Below are 20210 nucleotides of genomic sequence, written 5' to 3'. Positions count from 1 at the left end.
AGGCGTAGAATCTTCGAAGTCTGGCCGCGTTCCATGGGTTTGGCTCGAGTTGATTGTCCGATGCATCTCGCAGACGGTACGCTCCACCGGTTAGAACTTTGTCAATGATGAAGGGACCTTCTCATTTGGGCTTGAGCTCGTCCTTTTTCTTCTCTGGTAGGCATAGAACGAGTTTGCCAACGTTATAAGTTTTGGCCCATACTTCTCTGCTTTGATACCGTCGAGCCTATTGCTGATAGAATGCGGAGCGGGCTTTTGCAACGTCACGCTCCTCCTCCAGGGCGTCTAAACTGTCCTGCCGATCGAGCTTGGCTTCTTTCTCTTCGTACATGCGCACTCGAGGTGAGTCATGAATGATGTCGCAGGGTAGTACCGCCTCTGCGCCGTACACCATAAAAAACGGTGTGTATCCGGTAGTGCGATTCGGCGTGGTCCTTAGCCCCCATAGTACGGAGTCGAGCTCCTCAACCCAGTGCGTATCTGATTCCTTCAAGGATCACACTAATCTGGGTTTAATGCCGCTCATAATAAGACCATTTGCTCATTCGACTTGACCGTTTGTTTGGGGGTGATACACGGAGGCATAATCGAGCTTAATGCCCATGTTGCTGCACCAAGTTTTTACCTCATCAGCTGTAAAGTTCGAGCCGTTATCGATTATGATGTTGTGGGGGATACCATAACGGTGTACAACCCCGGATATGAAGTCTATCACTGGTCCGGACTCGGCCGTTTTAACTGGTTTGGCTTCTATCCATTTGGTGAATTTATCCACCATGACCAATAGGTACTTTTTCTTATGGATTCCTCCTTTAAGGGGTCCGACCATATCAAGCCCCCGGACTGCAAAGGGCCAAGTAATGGGGATTGTTTGGAGAGCAGTAGGTGGCATATGGCTTTGGTTTGCAAAAGGCTGGCAACCGATGCAATGTGGACGAGGTCTTGTGCGTCTGCTCGGGCTGTCGGCCAGTAGAAACCTGTATGGAAGGCCTTGCTTACAAGGGCCCGAGCTGCGACATGATGGCCGCCGAGTCCAGCATGAATTTCTGCCAAAAGTTGTCATCCTTCCTCTTCGGAGATGCACATTTGAAGTACTCCGGTAGCGCTTTTCGTATAAAGCTCTCCCTCGTGGACCTTGTAGGCTTTAGACCGCCGCACAATGCAATGTGCCTTGTTTGGGTCCTCAGGGAGTTCTTGCCTATTTAGGTAAGCCAAGAAGGGTTTTGTCCACGGGGCGATGACAGCCATAATCACGTGGGCCGAAGGTGTTATTTCGGTGGCGGAGCCTCCGATTACGTCAGAGTGCTCGGGATCTGGTGTTCTGGCCGGATCCGGACTGTTGTTGCCGGTCTCCCCTTCCCACACCACGGATGGCTTAAACAGCCTTTCCAAGAAGATATTAGGTGGGACAGGGTCGCGCTTAGCGCCGATGCGGGCGAGGATATCCGCCGCTTAATTGTTTTCTCGGGCCACATGGTGGAATTCGAGCCCCTCGAACCGAGCTGACATTTTGAGGACGGCATTGCGGTAAGCCGCCATTTTTGGGTCCTTGGCGTCAAAGTCTCCATTTATTTGAGATATTGTGAGGTTCGAATCCCCACGCACCTCTAGGCGTTGAATGCCCATGGAGACTGCCATCCAGAGACCATGCAACAGGGCCTCATATTCTGCTGCATTGTTGGAGTCTGTGTATAATATTTGGAGTACGCATTGGATTGTATCTCCGGTGGGGGATGTCAGGACGACGCCTGCCCCCAGACCAGCCAGCATCTTAGAGCCGTCGAAGTGCATGATCCAATTGGAGTACGCGCCGTACTCTTTAGGGAGTTTGGCTTCTGTCCATTCGGCGACGAAATCAGCCAGTACTTGCAACTTAATGGCTCGCCGTGGTTTGTATGTTATGTCAAACGGGAGGAGCTCAATAGCCCATTTAGCAATCCGGGCCATGGCATCGCGGTTATTTATTATGTCGTTGAGTGGTACTTCAGAGGCCACCGTAATTGAACACTCTTGAAAGTAGTGTGGTAGTTTTCGGGATGCCATGAAGACCGCGTATGCTATCTTTTCATAATGTGGATATCGTGATTTGCATGGAGTGAGGATAGTGGATACGTAGTATACCGGCTTTTGAAGCAGGAACTTATGTCCGTCCGTCTCTCGTTCGACGACGAGCACTGCGCTTACAACCTAGTGTGTTGCCGCTATATATAACAGCATTGGTTCGCCGATATTTGGCGTGGCCAAGATTGGGTTGCTGGCCAAGAGGGCTTTTATTTCTTCCAATCCAGCCGTGGCCGCATCCGTCCACTCGAAGTGTTTGGTGCGCCGAAGAAGGCGATAAAGAGGTAATGCCTTTTCTCCCAATCGGGAGATAAAGCGGCTTAAGGCAGCCACGCATCCAGTTAATTTCCGGATTTGCTTGAGGTCTGTTGGGATGGCCAACTGTGAGAGAGCTCGGATTTTAGCTGGATTTGCTTCAATTCCTCTATTGGAAACAATGAAGCCCAAGAGCTTTCCGGCGGGCAGGCCGAAAACGCATTTTTCCGGATTGAGCTTGATGTCATATGTTCGGAGATTGTCGAACATAAGCCTCAAGTCGTCTATTAAGGATTCGACGTGTCTGGTTTTAATGACCACATCGTCTACGTATGCCTCCACTGTTTTGTCGATTTGTGCTTCCAGGCATGTCTGAATCATGCGTTGATAGGTTGCACCGGCGTTTTTGAGCCCAAAAGGCATGGTGTTAAAAATGAAGGGGCCGTATGGAGTAATGAATGTCATTGCGGCTTGATCGGACTCCACCATCTTGATTTGATGGTATCCGGAGTATGCGTCGAGGAAACACAATGAGTCGTGTCCTGCAGTAGCATCGATAATTTGATCGATGCGGGGGGAGGGAGGGATCCTTGGGGCAAGCCTTATTAAGGTCCTCGAAATCGACACATAGGCGCCAGGATTTGTCCTTCTTTGGTACCATCACCAGGTTTGCTAGCCAGTCCGGGTGTTTTATTTCTCTAATGAATCCGGCCTCGAGTAACTTGGCTAGCTCTTCTCCCATGGCTTGTCGCTTAGGCTCTAAGAAACGCCGAAGAGTCTGCTTGACCGGCTTGAATCCCTTTAGAATGTTTAGGCTATGCTCGGCCAGCCTGCGTGGGATTCCTAGCATGTCTGAAGGATGCCAAGCGAAGATGTCCCAATTCTCACGCAAGAACTCCCATAGTGCAGCGTCTGTTGTGGGGTTCAGCTGTGCCCCGATGGATGCTGTTTTTGTAGGGTCTGTTGGGTGGACCTGGAATTTGACTGCTTCGTCCGCTGGTTTAAAAGAGGTGGGCTTGGGTCTTTTGTCGAGTACCACGTCGTCCCTGTCCACTGTGGAGCGCAGCGCAGTTAATTCTTCGGCCGTGAGGGCTTCGGATAACACCTCGAGGGTCAGTGCGGCGGTTTTATTTTCGGCATGGAGTGCTATGTCCGGATCACTAGCTAGAGTGATGATTCCATTGGGCCCGGGCATCTTGAGCTTCATGTACCCATAATGGGGTATAGCTTGGAAGATCGTGAATGCCTCCCGCCCTAAAAGGGTGTGGTATCCGCTACTAAACGGAGCCACTTGGAATGTAATTCTTCGGACCTATAATTCTCCAGCGTGCCGAATACCACATCTAGTGTGATTTTTCCCGCGCATCGTGCCTCCCGACTAGGGATTATTCCTCTGAAGGTCGTGCTGCTTTGCTCAATGTGGCTCTTGTCTATTTCCATTTTGCTAAGAGTCTCCTCATAGATGAGGTTTAATCCGCTGCCACCGTCCATGAGCACTTTAGTAAGCCGGAAGCCGTCCACAATTGGACTAAGGACCAAAGCGGCTGGTGCTCGGGCTGTTCGGAATTGAGGTTCGTCACTGGCATTGAAGGTTATAGCCGTGTCGTTCCATGGATTTATTGTTGCAACGTGGAAGACTCCGGCGAGGCTGCGGAGTGCTCGCTTGCAATGATTATTTGAGGAGAAAGTCTTGAAGACTGTCAGTACTGTATTGTTATTTTCCACGGGATGGTTCTCTGTGGTATTGTTGATGAGGAGATCCTCGCCGCTCTTGGCCACCTGCCGGAGTATCCAACATGCTCTAAGGCTATGTGTTGGCATGGTATCTGGTGTACTATGAATTTTCCATGGTCCATTGAGCCATCCCTCTAATACGGTTCCACGCCCTGTAGTGGGCTTTGGTTTCTTTGTAATTGGATCAGGTGACTTACGAGAGTACACCCTTTTAGTTCGGACGGAGGGTTTAGTGAGAGCCGGAGGATCCCAGATTTTTGTCTGGGTTTTCCAGGTGCTTTCCATCACACAGTACTTCTGTACTATGGCCGCCAAGTCAGCGAAGTGTACTACGTCACGGCGACTTATGGCGTTGAGGATTCCCTTGTCCGTGCAAAGAATGAAATTGCGTCTTCCTCGCGACAGTCCTTGACCTTGCTCATTACAAGGAGGAATCTGGCCCAATAGTGATGTACTGTCTCTTGGGGCTCTTGTGTAATGTGGGAAAGATCGCTTATGTGAGGGTGGGTGGGTAGATTTAGGTCCAAACCCTGACCCGATCTGAGACCCAGGGGCAGAGGAGTTTCTGAGCTTGGCAGTTCGGGCTCCGGAATGTTCCCCCATAGTTCTGGCCCGCTGTCCGATTCTAGGTTTGAAGCTTGGGCCATGTCCTCCCGTAGACGGGTATCCAGCTCGGAGAGCTCGGGAATCCAGACATAGTTTGTACTCAAAATAGAGGAAGAATTGCTGCATTGCTCCTCCACCACCGCTATATGATGGGTGACCGGCGGAGAGTTAATCTCCCTTTGGTCGGGTTTAAGCCCGATCCAATCATAGTCCATAGCGACTCCCAAGGCGGCGATGCAATCCAAGAGCTCATTCAAGGAAGAGAGCTCCATTGGATCCATCTGCTCGGTGAATCCCGAGCCGACGTGGAGGCTGTTTTTGATTACCCGAGAAGTCATCGTCGGCGCGACGGCCGAACGGGCGGTCATGACGAAGCCGCCTAGTCGGGGAGTTTGGCCTACAGCCAGGGCTCCCCCAGAGGTAATGTTGTCCTTGACAACAAGACGAGCCATCAAGCCTTATCGCGACGTCACAGTGGAACTCTCAATGAAAGCACCAATGTCAGTGTCAAAACCGGCGGATCTCGGGTAGGGGGTCACGAACTGTGCGTCTAAGGCTGATGGTAATAGGAGGCGAGGGACACAATGTTTACCTAGGTTCGGGCCCTCTCGATGGAGGTAATACCCTACTTCCTGCTTGATTGATCTTGTTGATATGAGTATTACAAGAGTTGATCTACCATGAGATCGTAGAGGCTAAACCCTAGAAGCTAGCCTATGATTATGATTGTTGTTGTCCTACGGACTAAACCCTCCAGTTTATATAGACACCGGAGGGGTCTAGGGTTACACAGAGTTGGTTACAAGGGAGTAGATCTACATATCCGAATTACCAAGCTTGCCTTCCACGCAAAGGAGAGTCCCACCCGGATACGGGACGAAGTCTTCAATCTTGTATCTTCATAGTACAACAGTCTGGCCAAAGTATATAGTCCGGTTGTCTGAGGACCCCCTAATCCAAGACTCCCTCATTCACCACCACCACCAAGCAAGATGCTAGGAACATTGGAGAGACCATCTTCAAGCTTCACGAGAAAATTGAGCATCTCTGAGCCCAGATCTATGACCTGCAAAATCAAAACTGTGAGTATGAATATAGACTCAAGAGGATGAGTTTGGCTGCAGATTCGAGGATCCCGGAGACTCGATCATCCTTCTATGATGGTGAGCCTATGCCTTGGAAGATGGACGACAAGCCTACATCATCAACGACTCCATCGTCACTACCTCCGAGGAAGGAGACATAAACACATGGGTATGGGCACTCCCCTTGGCAACTGCCAAGCTTAGGGGAGTGCCACGGTATCGTATCACCATCACACTTTTATCTTTACCTTTTTCTTAGTTCGATCCTTTTGGTAATATCTTGATCTAGTAGAATAAAGTTTTAGTATGATCTAGTTTTGAGTTTTGCTTTATGATCCTTCTATGTAATCGAGTCCGTGAGCTATATATATAATAAATATTAGTGTTGAATCAAGGGCTTGATTATCTTGTTATGATCTTGAGGAAATAAAATAAAAGAGAGAGAATAAAAAGAAATAAAGAGATCATATGGATCTTATGGAGAGTAATGAATTCACATATAAAGGGTATGATGAATAAAAGTTGTTGAGAGTTGATAAACATAGTTTTGGTCATCGTAACAATTCATAAAAAGTAATAAAGAAAGAGAGGCCTTCACATATAAATACGCTATCTTGGACATCTTTTATGATTGTGAGCACTCATTAAAATATGACATGCTAAAGAGTTGACGTTGGACAAGGAAGACACCGTAATGAGTTATGTTTTCTTACATCCGAAATAAATTATATTGTCCTGGATCATCCAACATGTTGACCTTGCCTTTTCCTCTCATGCTAGCCAAATTCTTTGCACCAAGTAGAGATACTACTTGTGCTTCCAAATATACTTAAACCCAGTTTTGCCATGAGAGTCCACCATATCTACCTATGGATTGAGTAAGATCCTTCAAGTAAGTTGTCATTGTTGCAAGCAATAAAAATTGCTCTCTAAATATGTATGATTTATTAGTGTGGAGAAAATAAGCTTTATACGATCTTGTGATGTGGAAGAAATAAAAGCGACGGACTGCATAATAAAGGTCCATATCACAAGTGGCAATATAAAGTGATGTTTTTTCGCATTAAGATTTTGTGCATCCAACCATAAAAGCACATGGCAACCTCTGCTTCCCTCTGCGAAGGGCCTATCTTTTATTCTTGTCTTATACTTCATACAAGAGTCATGGTGATCTTCACCTTTTCTTTTTAAATTTTATCTCTTGGCAAGCACATTGTGTTGGAAAGATCCTGATATATAGCTAATTGGATGTGAGTTTTCATGAACTATTATTGTTGACATTACCCTTGAGGTAAAATGTTGGGAGTCAAAACTATAAGCCCCTATCTTTCTCTGTGTCCGACTAAAACTTCATACCCATAAATATTGCATGAGTGTTAGAAATTGTGAAAGACTAAATGATAGTTTTTATATATATAGGGTCGCGCTATTCGTCACCCTGGGTGAGGAATAGTTATTCTTCACCCCTCTCTATTTTGACGTCAATGCACCATATTTTTAGATTCCATAAATTTTGCCTTATTTCATACGTAAAAAGAGAACGTAAGAAAATATATACTTGCCGCAAAAAATATTTTATATTACGTAAAATTACGAACGTAAAACATAGTGTAAAACATACATAAAATGCGATATTTGTGGTCTTATAACATATTTTTTTGTTTTCTTGTATCAAATTTTACATAGTGAATCAATATAAATGTAACTATTTGTATTTCAAATGTAATTTATTTATGAAGCGGTCGTAAGATTACGTCGGGTGAAGAATAATTTATTCTGCACCCTGGGTGATGAATAGTATCACTATATATATATATATTGTTGTTATAAGAATGATCATGATACCCTCATGTCCGTATCTTATTTTATCGACACCTCTATCTCTAAACATGTGGACATATTTTTCGATTTCGGCTTCCGCTTGAGGACAAACGAGGTCTAAGCTTGGGGGAGGAAAAATCCTATATGAGGTCTCTGGTGCCCTCTGGTGCCCATCTTCTTCTATATGAGGTCTTTCGTCCAGGAAAAAAAATCATAAGCAACCTCACGGGACGAAACTCCGCCGCCACGAGGCAGAAACTTGGCGGAACCAATCTAGGGCTCCGGCGGAGCTGTTCTGCCAGGGAAACTTCCCTCTGGGAGGGGGAAATCATCACCATCGTCATCACCATCGATCCTCTCATAGGGAGGGGGTAAATCTCCATCAACATCTTCACCGACACCATCTTATCTTAAACCCTAGTTCATCTCTTGTATCCAATCTTTGTCCCAAAGCCTCAGATTGGTACCTGTGGGTTGCTAGTAGTGTTGATTACTCCTTGTAGTTGATGCTATTTGGTTTATTCGGTGGAAGATCATATGTTCAGATCCTTTATGCATATTAATACCCCTCTGATTATGAACATGAATATGATTTGTGAGTAGTTACATTTGTTCCTGAGGACATGGGAGAAGTCTTGCTATAAGTAGTCATGTGAATTTGGTATTCGTTTGATATTTCGATGAGATGTATGTTGTCTCTCCTCTAGTGGTGTCATGTGAATGTCGACTACATGACACTTCACCGTTGTTTGGGCCTAGAGGAAGGCATTGGGAAGTAATAAGTAGATGATGGGTTGCTAGAGTGACAGAAGTTTAAACCCTAGATTATGAGTTGCTTCGTAAGGGGCTGATTTGGATCCATATGTTAATGCTATGGTTAGGTTTACCTTAATACTTCTTTTGTAGTTGCAGATGCTTGCAAGAGGGGTTAATCATAAGTGGGATTCTTGTCCAATGAAGGGCAGTACTCAAGCACCGGTCCACCCACATATCAAATTATCAAAGTACCAAACGCGAATCATATGAGCGTGATGAAAACTAGCTTGATGATAATTCCCATGTGTCCCCGGGAGCGCTTTTCTTTATATAAGAGTTTGTCCATGCTTGTCCTTTGCTACAAAAAGGATTGGACCATCTTGCTGCACTTTATTTACTTTTATTACTTGTTACCCGTTACAAATTACCTTATCACAAAACTATCTATTACCGATAATTTCAGTGCTTGTAGAGAATACCTTACTGAAAACTGCTTATCATTTCCTTCTGCTCCTCGTTGGGTTCGACACTCTTACTTATCGAAAGGACTACGATAGATCCCCTATACTTGTGGGTCATCAAGTACATAGCTGCTTCGGAAGCAAAAAATGAAGGATTCTGGATGAAGGAGTTCATATCCGATCTAGGTGTAATACCTAGTGCATCGGGTCCAGTGAAAATCTTTTGTGACAATACTGGAGCAATTGCCTTAGCAAAGGAATCCAGATTTCACAAGAGAACCAAACACATCAAGAGACGCTTCAACTCCATCCGCGATCAAGTCAAGGAGGGAGACATAGAGATTTGCAAAATACACACGGATCTAAATATTGCAGACTCGTTGACTAAGCCTCTTCATGAGCAAAACATGATCAACACCAAGACTCCATGGGTGCTAGAATCATTACTGTGTAATCTAAATTATTGACTCTAATGCAAGTGGGAGACTGAAGTGCGTTGGAAAGATCCTGATATATAGCTAATTGGATGTGAGTTTTCATGAACTATTATTGTTGACATTACCCTTGAGGTAAAAGGTTGGGAGGCAAAACTATAAGCCCCTATCTTTCTCTGTGTCCGACTAAAACTTCATACCCATAAATATTGCATGAGTGTTAGAAATTGTGAAAGACTAAATGATAGCTTTTATGTATATAGGGTCGCGCTATTCGTCACCCTGGGTGAGGAATAGTTATTCTTCACCCCTCTCTATTTTGACGTCAATGCACCATATTTTTAGGTTCCATAAATTTTGTCTTATTTCATACATCAAAAGAGAACGTAAGAAAATATATACTCGCCGTAAAAAATATTTTATGTTACGTAAAATTACGAACGTAAAACATAGTGTAAAACATACATAAAATGCGATATTTCTGGTCTTATAACATATTTTTTTGTTTTCTTGTATCAAAATTTACATAGTGAATCAATATAAATGTAACTATTTGTATTTCAAATGTAATTTATTTATGAAGCGGTCGTAAGATTACGTCGGGTGAAGAATAATTTATTCTGCACCCTGGGTGATGAATAGTATCACTATATATATATTGCTGTTATAAGAATGATCATGATACCCTCATGTCCGTATCTTATTTTATCGACACATCTATCTCTAAACATGTGGACATATTTTTCGATTTCGGCTTCCGCTTGAGGACAAACAAGGTCTAAGCTTGGGGGAATAGATACGTCCATTTTGCATCATGCTTTTATATCGATAGTTATTGCATTATGCGCTGTTATTACACATTATGTCACAATACTTATGTCTATTCTCTCTTATTTTACAAGGTTTACATGAAGAGGGAGAATGCCGACAGCTGGAATTTTGGGCTGGAAAAGGAGCAAATATTAGAGACCTATTCTGCACAACTCCAAAAGTCCTGAAACTTCACAGGAGCACGTTTCAGAATATATGAAAAATATTGGGCGAAGGAAGTACCAGAGTGGGGCCACCCACCATCCACGAGGGTGGGGGCGCGCCCTACCCCCCTGGGGGCGCCCCCTGCCTCATGAGCCCCCTGGCAGCCCTCTGGTGCCCATCTTCTTCTATATGAGGTCTTTCGTCGAGGAAAAAAATCATAAGCAAGCTCACGGGACGAAACTCCGCCGCCACGAGGCAGAAACATGGCGGAACCAATCTAGGGCTCCGGCGGAGCTATTCTGCCAGGGAAACTTCCCTCTGGGAGGGGGAAATCATCACCATCATCATCACCATCGATCCTCTCATAGGGAGGGGGTAAATCTCCATCAACATCTTCACCGGCACCATCTCATCTCAAACCCTAGTTCATCTCTTGTATCCAATCTTTGTCCCAAAGCCTCAGATTGGTACCTGTGGGTTGCTAGTAGTGTTGATTACTCCTTGTAGTTGATGCTATTTGGTTTATTCGGTGGAAGATCATATGTTCAGATCCTTTATGCATATTAATACCCCTCTGATTATGAACATGAATATGATTTGTGAGTAGTTACATTTGTTCCTGAGGACATGGGAGAAGTCTTGCTATAAGTAGTCATGTGAATTTGGTATTCGTTCGATATTTCGATGAGATGTATGTTGTCTCTCCTCTAGTGGTGTCATGTGAACATCGACTACATGACACTTCATCGTTGTTTGGGCCTAGAGGAAGGCATTGGGAAGTAATAAGTAGATGATGGGTTGCTAGAGTGACAGAAGTTTAAACCCTAGATTATGAGTTGCTTCGTAAGGGGCTGATTTGGATCCATATGTTAATGCTATGGTTAGGTTTACCTTAATACTTCTTTTGTAGTTGCCGATGCTTGCAAGAGGGGTTAATCATAAGTGGGATGCTTGTCCAATGAAGGGCAGTACCAAAGCACCGGTCCACCCACATATCAAATTATCAAAGTACCAAACGCGAATCATATGAGCGTGATGAAAACTAGCTTGATGATAATTCCCATGTGTCCTCGGGAGCGCTTTTCTTTATATAAGAGTTTGTCCATGCTTGTCCTTTGCTACAAAAAGGATTGGGCCATCTTGCTGCACCTTATTTACTTTTATTACTTGTTACCCGTTACAAATTACCTTATCACAAAACTATCTATTACCGATAATTTCAGTGCTTGTAGAGAATACCTTACTGAAAACTGCTTATCATTTCCTTCTGCTCCTTGTTGGGTTCGACACTCTTACTTATCGAAAGGACTACGATAGATCCCCTATACTTGTGGGTCATCAAGTACATAACTGCTTCAGAAGCAAAAAATGAAGGATTCTGGATGAAGGAGTTCACATCCGATCTAGGTGTAATACCTAGTGCATCGGGTCCAGTGAAAATATTTTGTGATAATACTGGAGCAATTGCCTTAGCAAAGGAATCCAGATTTCACAAGAGAACCAAACACATCAAGAGACGCTTCAACTCCATCCGCGATCAAGTCAAGGAGGGAGACATAGAGATTTGCAAAATACACACGGATCTAAATATTGCAGACTCGTTGACTAAGCCTCTTCCATGAACAAAACATGATCAACACCAAGACTCCATGGGTGCTAGAATCATTACTGTGTAATCTAGATTATTGACTCTAACGCAAGTGAGAGACTGAAGGAAATATGCCCTAGAGGCAACAATAAGTTTTTATTTATATTTCCTTATATCATGATAAATGTTCATTATTCATGCTAGAATTGTATTAAGCAGAAATTTGATGCATGTGTGAATACATAGACAAAACAGAGTGTCCCTTGTATGCCTCTACTTGACTAGCTCGTTAATCAAAGATGGTTAAGTTTCCTAACCATAGACATGTGTTGTCATTTGATGAACGTGATCACATCATTAGGAGAATGATGTGATGGACAAGACCCATCCGTTAGCTTATAATGATCGTTAAGTTTTATTGCTATTGCTTTCTTCATGTCAAATACATATTCCTTTGACTATGAGATTATGCAACTCCCGAATACCGGAGGAACACCTTGTGTGCTATCAAACGTCACAACGTAACTGGGTGATTATAAAGATGCTCTACAGGTGTCTCCGAAGGTGTTTGTTGGGTTGGCATAGATCGAGATTAGGATTTGTCACTCCGAGTATCTGAGAGGTATCTCTGGGCCCTCTCGGTAATGCACATCATGATAAGCCTTGCAAGTAATGTGATTAATGAGTTAGTTGCGGGATGATGCATTACGGAACGAGTAAAAAGACTTGCCAGTAATGAGATTGAACTAGGTATGATGATACCGACGATCGAATCTCGGGCAAGTAACATATCGATGACAAAGGGAATAACGTCTGTTGTCATTGCGGTTTGACCGATAAAGATCTTTGTAGAATATGTAGGAACCAATATGAGCATCCATGTTCTGCTGTTGGTTATTGATCGGAGATGTGTCTCGGTCATGTCTACATAGTTCTCGAACCTGTAGGGCCCACATGCTTAACGTTCGATGACGATTTGTATTATGAGTTATGTGTTTTTGTGACCGAAGATTGTTCGAAGTCCCAGATGAGATCACGGACATGACGAGGAGTCTCGAAATGGTCGAGAGGTAAACATTGATATATTGGACGGCAGTATTCAGACACCGAATGGTTCGGGTGTTTTTCGGAGTACCGAGGGCCCCCCCGGAGAAGTATTGGGCCTACATGGGCCATAGGGGAGAGGGGAGGCAGCCCACAAGGGGTGGTCGCGCCCCCCTCTCATAGGGAGTCCGAATTGGACTAGGGGAGGGGGCGCGCCCCCCTTTCCTTCTCCTCTTCCCTCTGCCTTCCCCCTTTTCCCCCTCCATGAGAAGGAATAAGAGGGGGGGAATCCTACTAGGGCTGGGAGTCCTAGTAGGACTCCCCCCTCTTGGCGCCCCCATAGGGCCGGCCTCCTCCCTCTCCCTCCTTTATATACGTGGGAAGGGCACCCCTTGGAGATACACCAATTGTTCCAAGCCGTATGCGGCGTCTCCCTCCACAATTTACTCCTCTGGTCATATTCACGTAGTGCTTAGGCGAATCCCAGCGCGGATCACATCACCATCACCGTCACCACACCGTCGTGCTGACGAAACTCTCGCTCGACCCTCTGCTGGATCAAGAGTTCGAGGGACGTCATCGAGCTGAACGTGTGCTGAACTCGGAGGTGCCATACGTTCGGTACTTGATCGGTTGGATCGCGAAGACGTCCGACTACATCAACCACGTTAACCTAACGCTTCCGCTTTCGGTCTACGAGGGTACGTGGACACACTCTCCCCCTCTCGTTGCTATGCATCTCCTAAATAGATCTTGCGTGATCGTAGGAATTTTTTTGAAATTGCATGCTACGTTCCCCAACACTAACTGCGATGTGCTACTTGTGAGATGTGTTGGCATTTTTCGTGAAGAGAAAGGGTGAAGCAATATAGTAGTAGAGAAGTAACTCCCTCAGTGAGAACAAAGGTTATCGAACCAATAGGAGAACCACACAAATTTGCGTCTTCAGCACCTACACACACAAAAGCAAACACTTGCACCCAACGCGGGCAAGAGGGTTGTCAATCCCGCTGAACTCATTACTTGCAAGGATAATTCTGATGGTGATAGATATATAAAAAGAAAAGTAAAAAAATTGCAGCAAATATTTTTGGCTTCTAGCAATATGATTAAGTAGACCTGGGGGGCATAGTTTTCCCTAAAGGCTTCTCTCTCGAACACATAGCATACTATGGGTAAACAAATTACTGTTGGGCAATTGATAAAACAATGTGTAGTTATGATGTTATTGATGGCAACAATCACATAGATAGGCATCACGTCCGTGACAAGTAGACCGAAACAATTCTGCATCTACTACTATTACTCTAGTTTGAGAGCGCTTCTGTGCTTCCCTCTCTAGGTATTAAGTTCATGGCAAACAGAGTAATGCATGAAGTATGATAACATGATGTAGACAAAGTAAACCCAACCAGTATGAATAAACCCCGTTCTTTTACACTTAAATGCAACAATACAACGTGTCTCGCCACCCCTTCTTCCACTGGGTGACGACACTGCAAGATTGAACCAATTACAAGGCACCTCTCCTGCTGAAGATAAATCAATCTAGTTGGCCAAATTAAACGGATAGATCGGAGAGAAATACAAAGCTATAATAAGGATGCAAAATAAAGTTCAGAAAAGACACACATTAAAATGCATCATCCATACTACTCATATATAATAAACATTCTACAACTATGAAATATGCAAATATAATAATAAATTATATGTTAGTAGTAGTAGTAATAATAATAATAATAATAATAATATAGCTTTGTTCATATTTAATTATGTAATTTTCCAATATAAACCCCACCAAGGCATGAATGAGTAAGAGGACCATGCACGTAGTAATTTTTATTGAGGGTTCCATGCACATAGTATTAGAACTTTCTTACTTAATTATTTCCTCTTTTCCCCCCTTAATTGATGTGATTTTACATGATCCCAATAAACCAAAAAGAATCTCGCGAGATTCGGTCTATGTTAATCTTCGATGGATACAGTCCTTGTTTGTGTGTCTAGAGGTAGTCTAAAACCCTTGGACCCTAGGTGGCTAGGGCAAACTTTCTCCTTCAAATTTCACCGATGAGTCCGTGGATTCGCCTCACCTCTGTCTGTTGCTCCGACAGCCAGTGGCGGGAAGGGGAATCCCGTTGCGTCCGCTCCGGTTAGTAGTTTATGTTAGGTTTTTTTAGTCCTCCTAGGTGTGGTGCGGCGGATGGCGGCGCTACTTCTTTAAGTTTGTGTTCCAGGCTCTGATCCTCCTCGAGTTCGTCCATTTGGATGTAGTAAACGGAGCTCCGGCGTAGGTTCCTATTGTCTCTTTGGGGCGGTGAGATTAGGGTTTCTCATCTTATGGCGAGATTTGACGTCAGATGCTTCAGATCCATGCAAGGGTTCAACGGCGACGATAACGACTTCAGGCGGTGGCCCTTAGGGGCACGTGTACGAAGACTTCCCGGCTGTCATCGACAAGGTCAAGCCGGCTCCGGTAGGGGAACGACGACAACTACGCGTCGGCGGCTTGCTCTGGCAGCAGTAGTGATTGTTTGGGGTCTTAGAATCTCAATGTAATTTTTATTATGTTTTAGATGCTTTGTACTTATGCTAAACTTTAATAAAAGATCTGAATGAATTTCGGAAAAGAGGTAGTCTAAAACCTGAATCTATTTGTCACTTCTACTAGTGTTTTGTACTGACATGATAGATGAGGAATAGACCGGATGTTGTTAAAAAAGCGAAAAAGGGGAAGCGGAGGGGGAGTACTTCTGGGGCTCAGCATCAGCGGAAGCGTAGAAGCAACAAACAGAGCCACGGCAACTCGAGTCAGTCAATCCAACGGCCCATACAGTCTGACGGCAGTACGCAGGGGCCAGGGGGGCTATTCGGTCATTCCGCCGTCTTGCTGGCCGTCGTCTCGTCGTGGTTCCTCCCCCAACCCCACGGCCGGCACCACCACTGCGCCACCGCGCTCAAGTGCCAGTGACCTCACCGCCTCCCGCCCTTTTAAAACTAGTGCTCCCGAGGTCCGGCTCACCACCACCGCCGCGCTCCCGCTTCCTCCCCCACCTCCATGGGCAGCAAAACCCTAGCAGCACCCCCCCGACAGACGCACCAACCGGTTGGTACAGCGCGGCGTAGCACGTAGATCCCGCCCCCGCCCGCGCGCCGACCGGATCCGATGGCGGAGATCGCCGTCGGCGTCTCCTCCCCGCGCGCCTCCGTCGCCGCCGCAGCCGCCGCGGCGGCGGCGTCGGCCTCCTCCGGCCCGGCGGTGCTGTCCTCCCCGCGCGCCGCGCTAAGCCGGGGCGCGCACCAGTTCCACCACCGGCGGTGGGCGCCGCCGGCGATCTCGCCGTCCTACAGGGCGTACCTGGTCGCGCTCTGGCTCGTCGGCTTCGTGCTCGTCTTCCTGTGGCAGAACACCTCCATGGGCCGCCTGCGGCTCTACAACCGGCCGCCCATGCCCAAGCGCGCGCCGTCTGCCGCAGCCTCGATGGGCCAGTGGGTGGCCTCGCCGCCGGTGTACGACTTGAGGGAGTTTGGGGGCGTCGGGGACGGGCGGACGGTCAACACGGCGGCCTTCGAGGCCGCGGTGGCGGCCATCTCGGAGAGGGGCGGCGGGAGGCTCACCGTGCCTGCCGGCCGGTGGCTCACCGCGCCGTTTAACCTCACCAGCCACATGACGCTCTTCCTCGCTGCAGGCGCTGAGATCCTCGGGGTCCAGGTGAGACATTTCAGCTGCACTCTCCATCAGCTTGCTTAATTTTACTGTCACAAGTTTTGACAAGATTGTATGACTAGTCACAAATTGGTATAGTTAAACCATTAAAGCATATATTGAATTAATGACTCACATTGGCTCTAGAATAACACTGTTCCTGTCCACTCATGCTTAGTCTGTAAAGGAATTACAGTGATGTCATTTTGTTTCAAACTTAGAGGAAGTTGAACTAGGATGTTCTCACATATCGTTTGGCTGTAACTTTTACAGTCTGGTGCATTTTCTTCCAATGAGTCAACATTGACAGCTTATTGCGTTACTTACATGTAAGGATGAAAGATACTGGCCATTGATGTCCCCATTACCGTCATATGGATACGGAAGAGAGCATAAGGGACCTCGATATGGGAGCCTAATACATGGTCAAGACCTGAAGGATGTGATTATAACCGGTAAGTAATATTGTATGTTTCCTTTTGTTGCATTTTAACGCTCATGATAGTGTGAACTTTATGTTTTTTCTATATATGTTTACTTGCTTAGTCCATTTCAATGCTTAATTATTACTTTGAACTTTGTGTTTGCATTCTGAAATTAAAGCAAGGATTGACTGCCATCATATTATGGTGTGTGTGGCCTTTAAATTAACACCCTAATTGCTAAACATAGGAACATAAGTGAAATTGTTAAAATGAAGTATCCGTATTTGCGACCACCTATCTTATAGATCATTAAGTCCCACAATGAAAGTATGTTGGATGATCCTATGTTATGATGCCTCCTATTAAGTATTTTGAATATAAGACCAACAGTTTTGTTGGTTATTCATGTGAAGATATTGTTACCTGTTACCAGAATAATCATGAATGTGTAGCCATGATTCTAATGTGCCAATTTAATTGCTAAATATTCTTTCTATTAGCCTTTTTGTCCTCAAATTGGTCAGACATTTCGTTAGCTGAGACTCATCATCTCTTTATCTGTCTAATAGGTCATAATGGCACTATAAATGGGCAAGGCCAAAGTTGGTGGATCAAATTTCGCAAGAAACTCCTCAATCACACCAGGGGTCCTCTTGTTCAGCTCATGCGGTCAAGTAACATTACTATTTCTAACATCACATTACGTGATTCTCCCTTCTGGACACTTCATCTGTATGACTGCAAGGATGTCACAGTCTCGGGAACTACTATTCTGGCTCCAATTGCTGGGGCTCCAAACACCGACGGGATAGATCCAGGTCATTTTCCAACTTTTGCGGTTTACTTGATTCCTGAGCTCTGATTCGTTTCAGCTACAGCTCACATTGTTCAATGACTGGATAACAATCTAGCCTCTTCATATTCATTGACAATATGAACCCTACAACTTTGTACTTCCATGTTATCTTGGTTTCTTAACTTGTTATTATATGATTTGGAACATTTTATACAACACTCAGATTCTCAGTTGCGTTTACTGCTTATGCAGATTCTTGCGAGAATGTGATGATTGAAAATTGCTATATTTCTGTTGGTGATGACGGGGTAGCTATAAAGAGTGGTTGGGATCAATATGGAATTGCTTATGGGCGTCCGTCTACTAACATCACTGTTCGCAATGTCATAATCCGCTCAATGGTCAGGTAATTCATTTGTTTTGGTTCACTGTGTTAGCCCTTCTGTTAATTTATCAGTTGAGATTGGCGAATAAGAACGTTAATAGTACCAAAATGCAGCTTTTCATGTACAGTGAATTACTCTGAAATGTATGGGCGTTACTAGTCAAAGTTTGTCAGATCAGCTTAATTGTGTGTTTAATCTCTTTTCCCTTCTGGACAGTGCTGGCGTGTCTATAGGAAGCGAGATGTCTGGTGGTGTCTCAAACGTTTTGGTAGAGAACGTCCACATTTGGAGTTCGCGGCGAGGTGTGAGGATAAAGACTGCCCCTGGAAGAGGGGCCTATGTAAACAACATTGTCTACAGAAACATAACCCTAGAAAACGTCCGGGTTGGTATCGTGATAAAGACCGACTATAACGAGCACCCAGATGAACGGTTCGACCCGAAGGCTGTTCCTGTTGTCGGTAACATCTCTTATATGTCAATCCATGGGCAAAGGGTGCGGGTACCCGTCAGGATACAAGGGAGCGCAGAGATCCCCGTGAGGAATGTTACTTTCCATGATATGTCGGTTGGTATACTTGACAAGAAGCACCATGTTTTCCAGTGCTCCTTCGTCCAGGGGCAGGTCATCGGCTATGTTTTCCCTGTGCCCTGCAAGAACCTGGACCTGTACAATGAGCGGCGCGAGATGGTTAAACAATCGACACTGCAGAACATTTCAGATATCGACTACAGTTTCTGACACGGCGGTTCGTCTCACTGTACTATTTTAGGAGTATCCAGTGATCAGCTTAGTCTTGCTTTACTGCATACACAGGGAATTTTGTTTGTAGCTGTTTACACCTCCCTTTGTCTCAGGCGTGTATTTAAGGAGGCCCAGACTTGTCTATACTGTGTCATAGAATGATGCATCTGTTTTCACATTTCATCCCTGTATTTCTACACACGAATTAAACAATTAAAACCTCACTAACAACAATATTAACAGCAGCTGTTTTTTTATGTTCGGTTTGGATATCTCACTCTGTCAAAAGGTCTTCGAAATAACGTCAGTACAGCCATACAGGGTAAAACACCTTGTCCCTTGTGTAAGTGGAACAAATCTTATTCTGCTAGTCTTTTGGTGAAGCAGTGGCAGCACAGCTTCTTTTGGTTTGATTTTCTCTTTGGCTTTCGAATTACATTTGAAAAAGTAGGGCATTATTCTTTTTTTTTTCTTCGCAGCATGCTCTCTGATTTACGGATTCATAGAGGGTGAGCACCATATTTTTTTTGAGGGAGGCGAGAACCAACCTCAGTTGACTGAGAAAGGTTTGAAATGCAATATTAATCAAGTTTGTTCATGTCAGGGATCAGCAGTATATACTCCCTCCATTCCTAAATATAACACTTTTTAGAGATTTTAATAAGGACTACATACGCGAAAATGCCAAACGGAGACCGAGCTCCATGGAGGCCTTTATTTGAAAACTTTAAAATTCATAAATTTCAGTTTCAAAAAATTCTGAAAATAAATACGCATATACCTAGATACATAATGTACATGTGTGCAAATTTTCAGGCTGAAATACATTAAAATGTGAGCTACACAAAAAAGACAAATCTGGAGCCTTTTAGCATATGTACTGTTCATCTATAAAGTCCATGATTTTGGTTTTTTTTTGTACAGCTTGCAATTCAAGGTATTTCATCCTGAAATTTTTCACACATACACTTTACATCCTTGCATACATGTGTATTTTTTTCAGAATTTTTTGAAACTGAAATTTATGAATTTTGAATTATTCAAAATAAAGGGCTTCATGGAGCTCGGTCTCCAAAATGCCCTAATCATACATACGAATGTACATAGGCATATTTTAGAGTGTAGATTCACTCATTTTGCTCCGTATGTAGTACGCATTGGAATCTCTAAAAAAACTTATATTTAGGAACGGGGGAGTATTACATTTGGTACAAAAGAACTGAACCATATTTTTTTTCGTTGTCAGTACTAGTCTATCCAAAATAAATTAGGGGAGTAGTCTGTCAAGTTTCTTCCATTCCTGAAAAAAAAAACGAGTTGGCTTCTTTT

At 44.5% G+C, this 20210-nt stretch overlaps 1 protein-coding gene across 1 annotated transcript; it reads left to right on the top strand.

Moving 5' to 3' along the window:
- The first annotated feature begins 15630 nt into the window (after window positions 1–15630).
- Window positions 15631–19138, top strand: LOC119301591 (probable polygalacturonase). Its single transcript, XM_037578581.1, has 5 exons — window positions 15631–16535; window positions 16864–16984; window positions 17524–17772; window positions 18003–18156; window positions 18353–19138. The coding sequence occupies exons 1-5, from the start codon at window positions 15990–15992 to the stop codon at window positions 18876–18878; spliced, it is 1596 nt and encodes a 531-aa protein (XP_037434478.1). The 5' UTR covers window positions 15631–15989; the 3' UTR covers window positions 18879–19138.
- The last annotated feature ends 1072 nt before the right edge of the window (window positions 19139–20210 follow it).

This window comes from Triticum dicoccoides, chromosome 5A, assembly GCF_002162155.2.
Source record: "Triticum dicoccoides isolate Atlit2015 ecotype Zavitan chromosome 5A, WEW_v2.0, whole genome shotgun sequence".
In the NCBI taxonomy this organism is placed as follows: Eukaryota; Viridiplantae; Streptophyta; class Magnoliopsida; order Poales; family Poaceae; genus Triticum; species Triticum dicoccoides.
The sequence above is the reverse complement of the archived record's forward strand: the minus strand, read 5'-3'. Positions and strand labels throughout refer to the sequence as shown.

Excerpts from the sequence above, each read along its gene's own strand:
- LOC119301591 (XM_037578581.1), top strand. The coding sequence starts at position 15,990 with ATGGCGGAGATCGCCGTCGGCGTCTCCTCCCCGCGCGCCTCCGTCGCC. Across the intron at positions 16,985-17,523 it reads GAAGGATGTGATTATAACCG|GTCATAATGGCACTATAAAT; the intron begins GTAAGTAATATT and ends TCTGTCTAATAG. Across the intron at positions 17,773-18,002 it reads CACCGACGGGATAGATCCAG|ATTCTTGCGAGAATGTGATG; the intron begins GTCATTTTCCAA and ends CTGCTTATGCAG.